We start from the raw sequence: 17834 nt of genomic DNA, 5'->3' as shown, positions 1-17834 counted from the left end.
TATATATATATATATATATAAAGACTCTGCCTAGGGGATTGTTCCTGTGAAAGGAGTGAACCTGGATGGAAATAAGCAAAAACAGAAGAACAGAGAAGCCGAAAGAGACAGGGTCTTTCCTTTATACTGGATTCTCCATAGTTTTGTATGCTTGTTATATGTGGCTGGACTATTGAAGTTTTGTATTGCACTGCATCATTATCACATCAGGCTGGTAACACTGTAGTCACGATGGAAAATGCTTATTATGAACTTTTTGTCTGACGGACTTTTCACAAGGAAAAGGGTCAGTGTACACCAAATCATCCCCTGCTGCTACTGGCCAAACTTTCTTCCATGAACATGCTTATACGTGGGCTCAGTGGGCACCTTACACGTGACAGAGCTCTGCTATGACACATGCTAATTACACACGATGCTAGAGGCGCTTTAATTAGAACGGCTCTGAAAACCCCTGTAATTAAAGTACCCCCACCTCCACCCCAGAGCACATGTATAGATGCCCACTTTTATCAAAGAAAAGGAGCTTGAGGAAGGTTATTACTATTTGCATTAGTGCAGTAGTGCCAAGTACCCTACATTAATATGGGACCCCATTGTGCTAGGCACTGGACACAGACACATAGTAAGAGGTAGTCCCTGGCCCAAAGGCAGAAAGACAAGAGACAAAAGACAAGTGAGAAACAGAAGCACAGAAAAAGATAAAGTAACTTGTTTGGGGTCTCAGAATAGATCTTGTTTCAAAATTCACCCTGCATCCCAGGCCTCCTCCATTATAGGCCTGTGACCCAATCCACAGAGAATTTAGCTGTATCCTACACACAGGATGGGGTGACAGACTATAAAAAGTTACTACCACAAGTTTGAGATATACAGATTATACATGACCCACAGAACCAGAAGCCTGTTAAGGAAGGGTAGTCCCAAAACCCAGTACAGTATATCACATGCATACACAATTTTATCAGCTATGAACTGACTGCCCAGAGTTTTCCACCTATTGACTCCTCTGTGAAATCCTCTGAAATATGAACTTTCACTTCTGCCCAGGAGAACTTTTACAATCTTTTCTCCAATGCCCAATGAAGTGTGTTTGTGTCTGAAAGCTTGCAATTAAAGAAATTTTTTTTGTAAAAATCTTATTGGTCTAATAAAAGTTATGATCTCTACTTAAGAGTCCTGATCATCTTTTCCTCTAGACCAATACGTCTACAACCTGAATAACCAACACAATTTTACGCAACTTGTTTTGTTGAGGTTTTGACCCTTTTTAAAAACTCTATCTGCTTTTTCCCTCTGAAATTCAGTTAATAATGATACTGTAATATCATTCATGACACCAGGATGGACAGAGTTTAGTAACATCCAAAAAGCCAGTGCAAGGTCACTAAGGAACAGTTGAAGATTCACACCCTGAAATATAGTATAAAGACAAGGTATGGATATTGCTATATATAAGGAATGATACCGCTCAGGTTAATGGAACTACAATTGCAACAGAACTGATGTGAGAGGAGAATTATACCTTTTGTTTGTGCAAAAGAGGCACTCATCTTACAAATACCATGGTATTCTATCTGCTGGACTAATCAAGCATTAACACACAATAAGGCATGTAATTGCATTGAAAATGATACTTCTGGCTCTACATGTCAGACCAAAGATCAAATCCTTTAAATGTTTTTCTAGTGGTATATGGTTGCACAACTTAAAAATATTATATAGTAATGCATTATATTAGCCTATAGGCTTATAGTTGGTGTCCTAGGCAAACCACACATTTGTACAATCACAGCTAGTTAGTATCCCACTATAAAAATGCTAATTGAAATTTGTGTGTTCAAACACCAACTAGATATCCTCTAAAAATAACTTTTTAATCTACCCAGTTCAAATTCTGTAGATGTATTTATTTCAAGAAAACTATTGCTCACAGAAGTAACATTTGTATTTGAAATTCAAGAATAAACTTAGTCCTGCATCAAATCTGATCATAAAGATAAAAGTCAAACAATAATACTAAACTGCATTGAGAACTTTTTAAAAAACCTGAAATTTACCTAAGAAAATGAATGCAGAACCAAGGAAAAAACCTTTATAGTGTCAGATAATTCCTTCAGCATTAATAGAACATTTTTTCCAGGTTGAAAATGCATTCTTCATTTTTAACTGACAGCTAGCTAAACAGGTATGCAGCAAAAAATCTATAAAAGGTTTCTAAAATAACAAGCTGGGTGTAAGCTTCTGTTTCCTCCTTCCCCAGCTTCAGAAATGAGGTAGAGTCATTAGAAATATCTTGTAGATTCTGTACAAGGCTGAAGTGGTAACCATGTCTGGCAGCAGGGACGTTACAATACTTTCTGAAACAGGAAAAGTATAGTCCTTGGTTTACTCTTCAAACATGAATAGGAGTAATAGTATTGGAAGCAACTACCTGTATGATACTCTCTTTCTGCTACTAGTATGAAAGTTGATACATACCTAGGAATCTGCCCCATCACTCTGGCTTCTTTCCTTTCCACCCTACTTGAACCAGCTCTTCACATGCATAGATTGCTTCCTCCCAGCCAGTTTTCAGAGCCTACACTCCAAATTCACCTCTTCGGCTTCTCTGCTGTCTCTTCCTCAGCTCCCACTACCTTTCTGGCTATTCCTTCATTGTCCGTCTTAGTGCATCCTGCTCTTCTCTTTACATTTTCCTTTGGCAGGTCCACCACACAGTGCTTTCTTTTCTAGTCTCTTCTTTTTTGGTCTGTCTCTACATCCTCCCCCCAGCCATCATCACCCGCTTGTACATCTCTACGCTGACATCACAAAGCCTACTACCTGATTGGTCTTCCTTCATCCAATCCTACACTATCATCAGCTTCACTCAGTTCTCCTCCTGGAAGTCTTACCATCAACTCAAATTCACAATGGGTGAACAACCAACTCATTCTCCAAATCCCTCTTCATTCCCTACTATTCTGTTACTGCTGAATTCAAACTCATTATCATTCTTCCCCAGACTTTTCTGTGACTTCGGGATCTAAACACAAGCCAAAAAGCAATCCATATTTCACCACTTCCTCTACACAACATTTTGAATAGTCTTTCTATTCTATTTATGCTAGATAAGTTCTCAGGCAAGCCCACATCATCTACATCAGGGGCAGTCTATTATTTCGGGTGGAGGGCTGCTTACTGAGTTTTGGCAAGCAATCAAGGGCCGCATGACAGGCAGCTAGGGGAAACTAAATATTAATTTTCTAAATTTTTTAGGATCCTCACAGGCCAGATAGAATGGCCCAGTGGGCCACATTTTGCCCACCCCAATCTACACTCTGAATATTGTAGTTGCCTAACAGGGCGGTGTGAAACTTTGGTCCCCGATTTGATTCAGAGGAGATTTGGCCCAATTTGGTGGCCAAATCTCCAAATCCAAATCAAACCAGAGGACCCTTTAATCTTCCTAAATCAAACTGAAACCCTCCAAATAGATTCGGAGAGATTCAGAAAGATTCGGCGATTCGGACATAGACACAGCTTTAAATGTATTTTCTACATACCTGTAAGTAGCAGGCAGCTTGTGGATGCTGCGAGGCTGTGGCACATGGAGTGTCCCACAGGAGTGCAGGGGGCTCCCCAGCGTGCTTGGCAGCAGACCCGGAAGTGGACCAGAAGCACTTCTGGGTCCACTGGGGAGTGCGCAGGCCCCCCCCCCCCGCTCAGCCACTGGTGCCTTCTGGGTCTGGGGGGGGCACCTGGGGGGGCCACCCGGCATGATCCCCAGTGGACCCGGAAATGGGCCGGAAGTACTTCTGGCCCACTTCCGGGTTAGCCACCAAGCACGTGGCGGGCCAGCCAGCACTCCTGTGGGATGCTTCATCCACCCCAGCATTGCAGCATTCACAAGCCATGCTGGTACCTCAAGGTATGTAGAAAAAACTTTTAAAGCTATGTCTATGTCCAAATCACTGATTCTCTGAATCAGCATCGAATCTTCAGATTCAGATTTGGCTGAATCAAATCAGGTACAGTGATCTGAATCAACAAATCAAATCACTGTCCCTGGTTCGGGCCAAATCCGAATCCAAATCAAATAGGGCCTGCTTCGCACACCCCTATTGCCTAACTCTCTTATACCCATATTAACTGTCATTCCATTTAGGTAAAACACTGGCACCACAATCATCTTCCTGGCCTGTTGACAGACCATGTATTACCCTCTCCTCCTCCAATTCTCACCCTCTCAATCCCTCCATTGGCTTCTTCTCCATGGCATCTAATTCAGGTTTCATGTCATTGCCTTCCTGATTTCCCTGACATTACTGACTTAGTAATTTATTGTATCATTTTCCAGTCCACATTACTCTGCTAATAATGCTAATCTCAATATCTTGTGTGCCTACTCCTTCCACAGCCACCTCCACCTATAGCTCCAGAGTGGTCTGTTTATATTCTTTTTTTTTTTTTAATTAAAATTTTTAAATAATCAAAACAATTCCTGAAAGCTGTAATCTTAACAGGCAATCTGCATTTGGTTGTCTTTTTCTTTTTGATAAGGACTAAGGACCTTGTTATACCTTACAGTGTGAGCCGCAATGTTGATTGGTGTTAGTGCTAACTTGGAGTTTGGAACAGTCACACCTTTAGTCTAGAAACCTTCTCTGACTCTCCCCCATTTGAACAGCTGGGGCTTTCCATTAGAGGCCTGGTAAGTAGAGACAGAAGAAGGAGCTGTAGCTGTAAGTTCCCACTACAAAGCTGATGAGCCAGGACAGTCTTCTATCCTGTTCTATGGGTGGAAATTCGAGAGAGATCCTGGGATATTGGAGGACTTCAACTTGGGCAGTACATCTGTGGAGAGTGGCCAGACCTTAATGAAACAGGAGCTGGGTTGTGCAGATCAGAGGTAATCCTGCCCTGGAGTGGTGTAACTTTGAGCCACGTAACAAGTGCTTAAAACCATTTTAAGGTGTAAATGTGCAGACAATCCAAGGGTTAAGAGCTCCAAGAGCTGCCCAAAATTACAGTGTAACAAGGCCCTGAGATGCAATCTTAACTGCTTGTTTTTCTGCAGTGATCTAAGATTAAGGGAGCCTCTTCAGGTTTCTGTAGTGCAACAGTGCCACCTACAGACCATGCTAAGTGTGGTTCTTAATTTGACTCAAAAGACCCATTCCAGGATTTCAATATGCACAGAGTTCTAGAAAGGATTTTACTCACAGTCTACAAGCAGAATCTGGCCCACAAACACTAAAAGAGCAATATGTTTTCATAAATAAATAAATTGTAAAATAGAGCTAATCAAATCTCATGCATCAAGGCATGAATGGATCCTATGAGTTCCTGCATGTTCATTGTATTAATTCCTTTAAATTAAATGATTCTGTGTACCCTTCTTATACCAACCCAAAAGCAACACTACATACATGCAGGCATTCACTTAAACCAGTTGAGGTAATAGAACCTAGACAGAAAGCTGCATATTACTAGTCAGACCAACATTTAATCTCTGCCTACCTATTTTGCATTTATGAAACTAAAAATAATCATATCCTTCATAAATGGTCAATCTGTGTTCAAAGTTACAGCACTGGTGAATTATCTTGGAACACAAATTACAATTTATCAAAAATTATTGCAAGGAAAAAATATTAAGCGCTGGGAAATTTTTACCATTAAAATCTAGCATGCTGACAGAACCTGGGTTTTGTGTTTTTAATCATTCATACTATAATGGGGAAAACATATTCTTAAAGATGAGACAATTTACATGAATAACTTGGCCAATTTCTCAAGCTATTTTAAAGGGCCTTCTACATTTAGGGTAAGACCTGTCTGCTCTCCAAGTCAGCATCAGATCAGACTAAATATATTAAACATCATCCTTATAATAAAAATCCTCCCACTGGAGGAGGAATGTACCTCAAGTGCAGCTATTCAACTTCATCCTGAGATACATTCCCATACTGCTTTGGACCTTGATCTTCTTATACAGATGACAGAAAAGCAACATGTTCTAATTCATACGGTGGACAAAAAATACTTTACTCACCCACTGTCATGCCATCCATATAGCGTTTGATGATGTCAAAAGAGTCCCTCAGATTTCCTTCTGTTATGTCAAATATGATATCTGCCTGGTTGGCTGGATATGCAGGTGTAATGGCACGGAGAAAAATAATCTCTGAGAAAAGCAGCACAAATTTTATTACAGGGCAATGACAGCAACTTTGACATCACTATAATATGATCAAGACAAGTATCTATAAGTTCTCAATTTTAATTGTGTAGAACAAAAGATTGTTTTATTTGAAAATTAGTTAAAATGTTTATTTTGTTCTTCTTCCTTTTTGAATGGATACAGCAACATTTTTTGGTGAGGGCTTATGGAGTTCATCCAGATTCTGCTGTTTCTTCTTCTTTTCCTATCCTAAGGCACCATTTTTACAAGCCCTGCAGTCAAGGGCATGAAGTCTTTTGAAGCCTGACCAGACCACTTAAAGTATCTATCACCACTGGAGCATAGTGACTAAAGGGAACCATGAGCTTTTCCTTCAACTCAGGGTTGAGTATATTTATTACAGATGAATCTATTCTAAAATCTCTTGGAGAACGACTGTGAGGAATCCCAGAAGACTCTGGGCCTTCTTTTACATCAGTCAATAGGGGTTTTGAAAACAGATGATAAAACTTGCCATGGCACTACAAGGATCTCCAACAACGATTAAATATGCTATGGAAACCTAACAGGAAACTAGCAACTAAGTACAAGTCTTCTACTGAGACAAATAGCCCTTTGGAAAAGAATCACATCAGATAGGAGGTAAAGGAGAAATCTTCATGTGCCTTATGCAGATGAAAGCCAAGGTTTTACATCCAGATCTGAAAGCATTATTTAATGCTCACCCTGCACATGAGCAAAATTTCATTCATCAGTGTGCAGGCAGTTTTGAGTGAAGTCAGCAGAAGCTGTGTACAAAGGTCAAAGAATAATATTTGGCCTCAAGTACAAGTTCTGTGTCAAAAGTGAAAGTAATGTTCATGTAGGGCCTTTATACATGCTACAAAAGTGGCCTTTAAAGTGGCTTAAATGCCCTTTTGCACCACTTCAATGGCATTGCTGTTTGCATGTTTGGTGGCATATTCCACTTTAAATGACTTTGGTAAGTAGCAAGATAAAACACCTCCAAACATGTTTTAGTTTGCTACCTAACAAAATGCAACAGTGCATGGGGTGCTGGAAGCTGATGTGCCTCGGGCTTGGCAGGCCCTGCGCAGCTCAGGGGCTGTGGGACTCAGTGGCAGCCTGTGCAGGCAGGCTCCACGGAAGAAAAAACATTTTAAAAAACAGCAAGCCTGATCTTTTTTTCCTCCCCAGAGCCTGCTTGCCTGCCTGAGCTGTGTGGGGGCCTACTTTGCTCCAGAACTGCAGGGGACCCAATGCTTCCTTCCATGGCTGTGGAGCCCCCGGGACCACCCGGGCTGGGTGCCAATGGGAGTATGCCATCTTGGGGGCCCCCACACGGTTCAGGGACAGCTTATCCCTTTCCCCCCACTGCTGAAGAGGCAGGTAAGGATCGAGCTCCCACCCTTGTATACATGCCATGGGGGTTTAGAGTTCAGTATAATTCTCCCTTAATTGAAGTGGTGCTTTTAAAAGCCCACTGTTTCAATTTAGGGAGAACTAAACTGAACTAAACTCGTGGCATGTACGAGCAGCCAAAAGGTGCAGGACTAGCAGTCCACAGGTGCACAACTTAAGCAGTAAAGCCTCTTTATATTGCCCTACCAAAAGATGACAACAGTGGACAGGGCCTGCTCTACGTCTTGTCTATGACAAAATGCAAGGGTGGATCCATGCGGTGCTGATTTTTATGATGTAGAATATTTTAACCATACAAAGACCAACAATTCATTTCATGTTGTTAACCAAACAACGAGACAATAACAAGATTTAACCACTACTGCCTGACATTGAATTTGAGTCAGTAACTTGGAGACAAAGGGCAGGATTTTCAAAGTGAGCCATCTGATTTGGGAGCATAAATCCTATTAACTTTCAAAGATTTTTTGTACTCCTCATGCACTTAGGTGCTTTTGAAAATCTAAAATGAAAATTTCTATAATTCCTATCAACCCTTTACAGTTTCTATTAGTTAATTTAGTATTTAAATATGAAAGGTATGTAACCATTTTTCCAATTGGTCAAAACTGACTGAAAAAGTGCCTATTAATTTTCATCTTTAAAACAGAATGAATGTTGGCCCGGTCAAATTCAATAGGAGCTGACTGTTGATTTTGATAACTTTTACCTGTGAAAAGTGGTGACTTCTCTCTTTCATCTGAAAAAAACCTTTCAAACCTTTTTTTGAAATCAAAATAAACATACAAACAACCCCTTCCCCCCAAAACAAATAAACAAACCCTCAGACCAAAACGAAACAAAAATCCCCAAAGGTCTAATTTATATTAACCCCATTCCCATTTTATACTATTTGAACAATATAGAGAGATCTGAATGTAAATGAGAACTCTAGACTAATTCCTTTTCTAGGCTGGAGACCTGGGTGAATTACAGCTACAACTGACTCTTACCCCACAAAGTTATAAACTTCTGAGTACAGAGGGTTTTAATTAAATAAATGCAATGCTATAATTTGGGACTGTGCAAGTATTTTACTGATTCTGGCTTTAAGCAGTGATTTCCATTTCCAATTCATTTTTTAAAACATTGTAGACTATTAAATAGAAGGAAGAACTAACCACTAACCTTCAGGTCTTGTGAATTCTCTGAATGTAGGTAGCGAAATGACAGTGTGAGAAATTGTGTGGACTGGATCCAGAACACAGTTGACATCGTTTGGTCGGCAAGACTTGATGCAGCGAATAGTATCAGTCTTTTCAAGTCTGTATCTAAGAGAAATGAGAGAGAGAAATATTTACCTTGAAAGTGAATTACTTTGTTTTGTAAGATAGGGAATTAAAAGCTACAGTGATTCCAAGTATTCACTCTTTACTTCAAATTTTTAACCAACCAATAATAATTAGAATGAGAGTATTATAGGATCATTTAGTTTGGCTGAGAGCTACAGTCAAAAAATCCTCAACTATATACATCTCTAAACCTCAGGACATATATGTAGCAATGAGAGAAAACTGATGATGTACAAGATACCCATGAAAAGTAGTTTTCCAAACACAAGCTGGTGAAATCAGCCTGGCTTCACTGACTTCAGTGGAACCATGCTGATTTACATAAGATTCAAATCCAGCATTCAATGTTCAATTTAGTATTGGACATTCATCCAAAACATAGACACATTTATCTGGTCTAGAAATCTGGCAGGAAACATCATGGGGCCTGTTACTCCATATGATCTTTTGTACAGCAAGAGCCAAAAAAGCCCTCTGTCAAGCCTTTTCTGTATCTTTCTCTAATCTGAGGAAACAAAGTAGAGTGTAAACCAGGGAACAAAGTTAACCAAATCGTTTCAAATCTCAAAGGTTTTATTTTAATTTTGGGGATTTAGAGTCATCTCATATTCTGTCTCAACTTGCTGCTTCTCCCTCATTCCAAGCCTCTTTGATATTAAAGTACAACTTCTCACTCTTGTATAACTAGATTGAATTAAGAGTCGCTTAGATTTCAAGAATGTCATACAATGCCTGGTCTGTGTTCCCTGAAGATGAAAGGACTGTTGGAACTTGAAATGTCACTAAGTCTTGCAAGTGAGATCAACTTTGACCCGACCATTTCTCCACGTTTTCAAGCAGAAAAAGAAGTTGGTTACAGTCTCATATTTCTTAGTCAGAGTAAGCAAGACTGAGAGAAAACATCACATAGAAGAGTAGAAGTAAAAACTGAAGCTTTAGTCTGTTGACTATCTCTAGGGAAAAAAAAAACGTATTCCTATTGCTTTCAAATATGATGGCAAAGCTCATACCTGGAAATCATATTTTTTCAACATGAAACTCAAAATAGATATCGTAGCTCTTAAAAAACCAGTAACATTTTTATAATTGCTCAAGCAAACAAATCTGTACATAATAATTGTGTGTATAATAAAGTGTGCATGAAAGAAAAACATAAATCATTATTGAAGATACTGAACTCAACACATGTAGCTGGATATAGCCCATATGAATTAAATAAAACAAAGCTAAATTACAACTGAAGATCTGACTCATTATTTTTAATTTAAGGTTCATGTCTTAGGATTTCAGACCATCACTATAGGAGTGTTCCCGCCTTCTCCCTAAATACTACACTAAGTAATTTCCAAGATGAGTTATGGGGTAGAAGGGGAGTGTAAGTGCCTTCTGCTAGAACGTCCGATGCCACCCATTTTGCTGTGTGGTATTTCTAAACTGGATGCAGCAGTGAGCTGATCCAGTACGACAAATCCTACACCCTTGTCTTTTCCACGATTTAGCTTCTCTGCAGAGTAGAAGAAAGGGAGCTGAATACACAAGATGCTGCAGCATGCTGGAGCATTCTGATTGTATTAGAACATATTCTAATCAGAACATGTTGGAGCATGTGTATAGGTGTACTCAGATCCCAATCTAAATCAGCCCATTTCAGGAATGAAGTAAGTAGAAAAGGACTGAGACAAAACACAGACTGTAGTAATCCATGCCAAATGACCAAGTATACAGGAATTTAAGACAATAATAAAGAAAATAAATTAGTACACAGTAATGCATGCAAGAGCCTACACACAGATGTGCAGTCTTCTCCCATGCGAACCTCCACAGCTGGAATCAAAGTAACTATGTCAGCCTGGTTTTACTTCCAGCAACAATCTTTAGGTTTATGAAATATTTCTAATATCTTTCTTCATACAATATTAGCACTACAGTGCTGACTACAAATGCTTGATCTAGACATTTTACTGATGCTTACAGGAATGACCTAACTCATTTGGCAGCTTCCTTACTTAAATGCAACCCTCCAAAACTTATGCCAGCACAATGCCTATAACACAGGGTTGCACATTTTAATGTTCTATTCAACATTATCCAGCACGCACACAGAGACACCTGGTGTTGGAATTTCAAAAGCATGAAACATTGGCCGGACTGATCTCATTAGCATCAGTGGAAGCTTTCCCTTTGATATTAACAGGAGTACTGTCAGATCAATACTGATTTTCCTGAAATTCTCCCTTCTCCCCACTGTGTATTTAGATGTATTTTATACAATAAATCCCAATGCAAGAAATCATAATTTGTCAAAGCTGGAGTCCTACATAAAGCCCTTAGTTCTAGCTTTACTCTTGAACCAACAAGGATAAACATTCAGCCAGCAATTAGGTTACATGTTTACAAAAGCAACATAATCTTCATGATTATTAGCAATTTCACATCAGAGGCTTTATATCAAATTTCTTTCCAGTCTCTGCACCTTATGACTTTTTTTTGGCAGACTTCCAATTCCAGTGTCATTCTGTCTTACCTTCATCTTTCTCATCATTCATGCAGATTCTTACCATTCTTTTCTGTCCCTAGGCTAAAAATCTGGTTCCTTCACTTTGGCCTCCCTAACTTTTCCTCCTCTGACCTCCTGTATTTCAATACCTGTCAATTGCTATGGTATTTTCAGAATGCAGCATCTGACATCACTTTCTTGTTCTGAACCACAAAACCCCTGTCCTCAGGCCCTCATCTCTCAAGAGCAACCCATTTACTTCTGCACCTACCTTCTACTCTTTCTCCTCACCTCCAAAACTGCACACTCCTCTATGTTCTGTGCTTTACATTTCGAATCATTTTTTTACCCAATCCTGTGTTCTTCTGACTATTTTCCTAAATATTTAATGTGCTCTCCTCTCACATTTACCTCCATCCATATGGTTGCTACATTTGGAGCAGGTTCCTTCCTCTGTGCCAAAACGTTTCCTTCTGAGAATCTTTTTCTCCCTTTCAGTTTGCTTTCTAAACACTAATCTCTGCCTTCATGCAGTCTGCTATTTGCTTCATGCCTGTTCCATTTAAAAAGGGGAAGAGGAAGCAGAAGAAGAAAGAAAGAACTTTATTTCTCAGAATACTTTATAAATAATGCTTTCCTCTTTCCACTCAAGTTCTTTTGCCATTTCTGTTTACAGCTTAATTTAATTAGTCAGATCCTCTGGCCAGAAACCTTGGTTTCATTCTCATCTGGAAAGAACCAGGAGCATCCAGAATGCCATATCATTATATGAATTTAGAAGTTCCAAGTAATCTGCAGTGTGCATCAAATATGACACAGTCCGGGCTCTGAATTCTTGCATTGCTTGTTAAAGACACACAATAAAATGGCAGTATATTGTAGCATCTTCTAAGACTTCAGTTCTGGCCCTCCATTCTTTTTCTGCCAAGTAACTGCATAGTAATGCTGAAAAACTTAATTTAGTTTTTGGCTATCTAAATTGATTGTGGCCCCAGAGACCTGTATAATGAGCCTACAGCTACATTTTGGGCATCCACAGGCCTACCTTATCAATGGGATAAGAAACTCCTTGAGCCCATGATATGGGTTTCTGTTTTCAGTATTTAACATTTTGATTGTACCCACACTGATAGACTCCTGTTTCTTCACAAGGAGGAGCTATCAAGGTCATTACAAATTGGCACCACTGCTGGGACTTGAAGTCCTGTCAACCATTTGGGATTAACTTTGCCTATGAAATCATGCAACATACTGGCTAGCTGTTATGATTATATCCCAGTGAAGTCATTTGCTCATGTTGAGGATAAGAATCTGAAGTGTACAGCTAGGAGGAATCAATCCTTGGACTCAAGCAGTTGAGGCCTTGTGATCTTGGTTTCAAAGACCATAAGTTCTTATGTTGATGCTGAATCTGGTGTCTCTATTTACGTGGTAATACATATGATGTATACACATCTATTCTAAAACCATGCAGAACAGCTTACTCCTGGCACAAACAATCAAGGATAAATATATGTAAGGCTATGACCGTGCCAGGAAGAATGCCTATTAAAAATATATATGGATCATAACCCCACGCCAATCTTTAATGTCCTGTTAGCACCACATGTACAAGCATTAGAGAGTAAACTAGATTTTCTTTGGGCTCTTGCAACAATAGAGTTGATGCAATAATAGAAGTCTTGTAACATCATCACTGAATGAGAAGCAGCCAGGTTTTTTTTTGTCTTCAAACTTAGGTGAACTTTTAGGGTTATTAGAAAAATCTCTATTTATATTCATAAAGTTTTCAGCCTTGATTTGGAAGTTGTGGAGAGAAAATTGACATGGAACCCAACATTATTTTCCTATAGATAAACTTCAGAACATAATTCCTGAATAGCAAGTAATTCATCATTTGCTATTAGCTAAATGGAGCTAATTCCTTACTGATTTTCCAGCATTAATTTGACCACAAGTTCCAAGTGGAAGAGAATGAAATAACTCTAGAAGACACTATAGTTGGGGGATTCTCTTCTGTACCTTTTAAAATTGAGGGCCAAGTTATGGTATAAATCAGCAGAAATTAATTGGTTTTAATGGAGCCATGCTAAACTATACCAGTGACTAGAGATCTTCAGTACCTTTGGGTTTCTGAGTTCCTACTTGAGAGGACTTTGATTTTCAGAAAGTTTCTAAGTATTTGCCTTCTGATCAGTCAAACACTCTACAGTTGCCTCACATTGAACACCCTAAATTGACCTACTCCATATCACCACTGACTTTTGAAATATGGGGCCTACATGTATCAGTTTGTGTGTTTTCAGAAGTGGTATGAAAAATATGTAATGTCCTTAACTCTGTGTATGTCAAAGGAGCAATAAAGGGTCATAGGACATCAGGTTCACAATTTATATAGTGATATACAATATGCACAAGAAACCCTGCCCAAGTTGAGATGTTAAGTGATGGACAGAAGCGGAAAACCATAGTGATGATGATAAATAAAATGCAAGTGCAGCATGCAATAGATGAACTGGCATTACAACTTTATTAAAATTGAAAGAGGAAAAAAGCTACTGTCTGAAGGGGGAAAAATAGCTGCTGCTGCCTGCATGTTAGGAATCAAAGCTGTGGAGAGACAAAGATAAAAAGTTTGGCAATAAATGTGTTGACAGTTCCATGACGGGAAAGTTGCATTTGAATGGTCACAAGAAGGTCTCTGGGCTCTGTGATTTGCTGCTGCATGACCACAATACCACTGTGGTTGTTCACTTTTTTTGTGGTGAAAAAACCCTCCTCGTTCCCGCTGATGATGGACAGCAGAATTTTATCCCCAGGGACAGCATTGGAAGGGCCCATGCGGAAAATGTCGGTGGGTACTTGAATGTTGGTAGGAAAAGAGAGGTGATAGTAGGTTATTCTCAAAGGCAGGCTCTGGCACTCCTTATTTTCATTACAAGACAAGCGCTCACAGCGACTGCAAGAAAAGTGAGAACACAAGACAAGAGGAAGATTAGCGTACATTCAGCAAGCGTGATAGTAAAGAAGGGCAGTGGGGTTGGGGAAAAGATATGCCAACTTTCATACAGTATCCATTCTCCATTATGGCTGACTCAATCATAATTCAATAGACATTTATTTAATTACGCCTGCAATTAGTGTTTTGTGCTCTTAGGAAACGGTTGTCTTTTCCACTAGCATTGGCCTTGCATCCACTGACATTTTACCAATGGGTGAAGCATTACCATAATTTAGTGTGCAATTGACTGGAGTTCTCTGTAGGGAAGTTTTAGCTATCATTTTGTTGCCATTTTTCATATGTGGTCTCGTACCTGCTTAAGACAAAGGAACTTCTTAAAGTGACTAATGATTTTGGGGTGCCCAGTTTAACAGAGCATAAGGCACTGGTTCTCAACAGGTGAGCCACAAGCTCCTTTTGAAGGTGCAGCAGGCTGCAAGAGTATAAGTACTCGCTCATCCTCACCTTGTCCCTGTGCAAGGAGGTAAGGGCAGGCTCGCCTCCGCCTGGTTCTAGTGCACAGAGGTAAACTTAAATTTGTTTCTGCTCATCCCTGTATGAGCTTGCTGCTTGCTCCTCCCCCTTCCCACTTTCCCCTCCCGCTCCACAGGGAGCTAAGCACAGGCTTGTCTGTGACTAGCTCCGATGCTGCTGAGAGGAGTTAAGTACTCACTTCTTCCCTTCCATCCCCCTCAGGAGTTGTGCTACAATAAATAAATTAGTCAGTGAATTGTTGTGCAATGCAATTCACATAGAAGCTAGGGAGGGGTGCCAGGAGCTTAAAAAGGTTGAGTCCACAGATTTGGCTTTAAACAGAATACCAGCCCCTTAAAAAAAACATTAATCTTGCAACAGTTTCTCTAAGCCAGGCTGAATTGAAGAGCATCAGACTTGCTAGTTAATCTTGGAAATGTGCATACCGTCATGGATCATGGCCTCTTTTTTTTTTTTTTTTTTTTTAAAGAAGGGCATTTATACATATACTTTTTTGTCCTGTGATATGCTAGAGATCCACTGCTTCAAAGCAGACTCAATTAATTAATTTCTGTAGCCATATCAGGCAAAAATTGTCACTTCTGCCTGCACCCTTTTCACCCTAACACTTTTTCAATGGAAAGGAGTAGCTGATTTGAGTTAATTGCCTTTCAAACTACATGTGTCAAGGGCTTTGCTGTTCTTCTTTTGCACGAGGTTTTGACTGTTATCAGTCAGAACTGCCTCAAATGCACATTGTTTTTAGCCACAGTGATCAGTGCCAACCTGTGCAACCAAGGAACTATGTACCTCCTGTTTAAGCAGGCACTGAAAGCCAGAACCCAGCTTCTCAGAAATGAGAGAACCTGGAGTTTTTGGGAGGAGGAAAGGGATTTTTTTTACAGCATATGCCCTAAATTAATTGCTGTACCCACCTAGAGACTCACTCAAAGGGATGACAAGTGAGGTTTCTGTATGCTGATAAGAAAGAAAGAGCAGGTTCTCTCTCGATACCTTACTGATTGCTGTTTTTCTAGTCTCCATACCACACAATCAATTCCACTGGATAACAACATGAGCCAATCGGGGTGGAAATAGGCAATAGACTTAGTCCTACCAGGGGTAAATCAGCCCCCAAGAGAGGGAAACTATCTTTTCTTTCTGCTACTGAGATAAAAGAAGCTACTTCTCTAAATGTAAAACAAACAGGTAAATGCATTATTGTTCATAGTGAATGGGAAACATTATAGTTTATCAACATGACATATCAGATCTTGATTAGCATCTTATAGGGTTGGGGGATTATCTTCATAGCATTACAGGTTCATATTATATATATGCACACACACACGAGGCCCATCTCCGATAGAGCCATGCATCAAGTATACTATACAAGATTTGCTAAACTCAACAGGAAAATTATATCCAGGTTTTACTACTACTTCTCTTGTTTAAGTATGTTAAACCAGTGCATTACCATCAACACAAGTCATGTCCTATGCATGTTTTCAGAACTCATCAGAACTAAAATATTTATTTGTGACGAAAAATAATTGTTGTTTTAAAAGGCTATTACCCATTACAAATGTTCTGGACTGGAAACATGGCTTGCTTCATACTACACACCATTAATTACTTGTTAAGAAACACAAATACCTGTTCTGTTTCTTCTGTTCAGAAGAACTCTATCTGCATTACATGGATCATAGGCCTTTGTATATGGATCACAATTCTGTAAGCAAGCAACACTGCTCTTTTGCTTGCCAGCATTCAAGATAACTGTGCCCGTTCCTGGAGCTCTGAGTGCATGCAGCTTCAATACTCTGACGGTCCTTGGCTCATGCATGTGTAACACCCACACACACTTGTGCTGTGTATGGCAGAGTGTATGCCTTTTGCCTTTGGCTGCTGTGTATTGTTTTGTGTGTAAGGGGGGGCTTATGTATTTACCTTCTCCCCTTCCCCCTATCCCCCACTTTTCTCCTCTGGTCCGTTGCTTTAAGGAGAAAACATACGATCTGGCCATGCAGGCAAGATGGCCCCTGTAGTTCTGGCCACATGTTCTGCATGTGGAAAGCTGGGGCCTTGTATCTGGGTAAGAAATGTAAAATCCTGTGGCCCAATTGGCCAGAGGGAGCAGAAGGTTCTCCAAGCAGATTGCTTGAGAGAGATTGAAGCATGGCACCCCTGACTGGACAAGGCTAAGATGATGTCATGCTAAGGGAGGTAAGATCAGCTAGGCTGGTTTGGAGGGGAGAGAAGCTGCTATGAGCTGCTGAACAGAGAACTCTTCTCTCTTCCTTTTCTTTCCCCTTTTCTGAGGTTTTAAAAAATTAATATCAGGGAAGAAGGTATTGAGTCCTTAGGTTGGCTGGTCAGGAATTGTGTATGGAAGTTTTTTAACAGGGTTCAAACCTAGGAGTTTCTAATTCTGCTAAATTGGCAAGGGTTGGGGCTTTACCAGCTTTGGGCTGGAGTTCAGGTTTGTAACCACCTGCTCCCAGTGAAGCTGTGTAACAGACTACCTGCAGCCCAGGCCCAGAAGGTAGGCTTGGCTTTCCCCCTTTGTTTCTTTTGATGGCCCTTGGCTCCACCCAAGATGTGTAGTTGGGGCCAACTGTAGCCACAGTTGCCCCCTCACACAACCTCTGTTTGGAGCAAAGATTGGTGTCCTACCACTTCTCTAGGAGCAGTTAGGGAGGGGCCCCTTGCTCCACAACTACACCACCAACCACAAGCAGCTTCCTAATGTGTGGTAAACTCCAGTCGTAAGACCGTTCCAGTGTGGACCCTGGATCTAACCCTCTGTGGAGCCCCAAGTCCCAGACTGGTCCGGGCTGGGGTGAAGTCTCTCTAAAGGGGTTCAACCTACGAACTGTAGTTGTCAAGAAAATGTTTATATTGTGTTTAAGCTTTTGTTCTTTTTTTGGGGGGGGGGGG

General features: G+C 40.2%; 1 protein-coding gene and 1 long non-coding RNA gene across 4 annotated transcripts in view; one reads left to right on the top strand and one right to left on the bottom strand.

The window, feature by feature from the left end:
- FBLN1 (fibulin 1) overlaps positions 1-17834 on the bottom strand; it is a 149347-nt gene that overhangs the window by 34480 nt on the left and 97033 nt on the right. For 2 of the 3 annotated variants that reach the window (XM_019515929.1, XM_019515932.1), the window contains 2 exons: positions 8759-8901; positions 6041-6172 (listed from right to left, as the gene is read on the bottom strand). In XM_019515929.1, coding sequence (XP_019371474.1) covers positions 6041-6172; positions 8759-8901 — 275 coding nt within the window. Of the gene's footprint in view, positions 1-6040; positions 6173-8758; positions 8902-13925; positions 14379-17834 lie in introns of those variants that run through there. The other variant, XM_019515931.1, reaches the window with a different exon arrangement.
- LOC109296516 overlaps positions 8916-17834 on the top strand; it is a 23707-nt gene continuing 14788 nt past the window's right edge. Inside the window, exons 1-2 of the long non-coding RNA XR_002096969.1 lie at positions 8916-13204; positions 16995-16998. This is a non-coding gene — a long non-coding RNA (uncharacterized LOC109296516). The remainder of the gene's footprint in view (positions 13205-16994; positions 16999-17834) is intronic.

The sequence above is a fragment of the Gavialis gangeticus genome, unplaced genomic scaffold, assembly GCF_001723915.1.
Source record: "Gavialis gangeticus isolate Ggan-Ray unplaced genomic scaffold, GavGan_comp1, whole genome shotgun sequence".
Taxonomy (NCBI): domain Eukaryota; kingdom Metazoa; phylum Chordata; order Crocodylia; family Gavialidae; genus Gavialis; species Gavialis gangeticus.
This window is presented reverse-complemented; position numbering and strand designations above follow the sequence as displayed.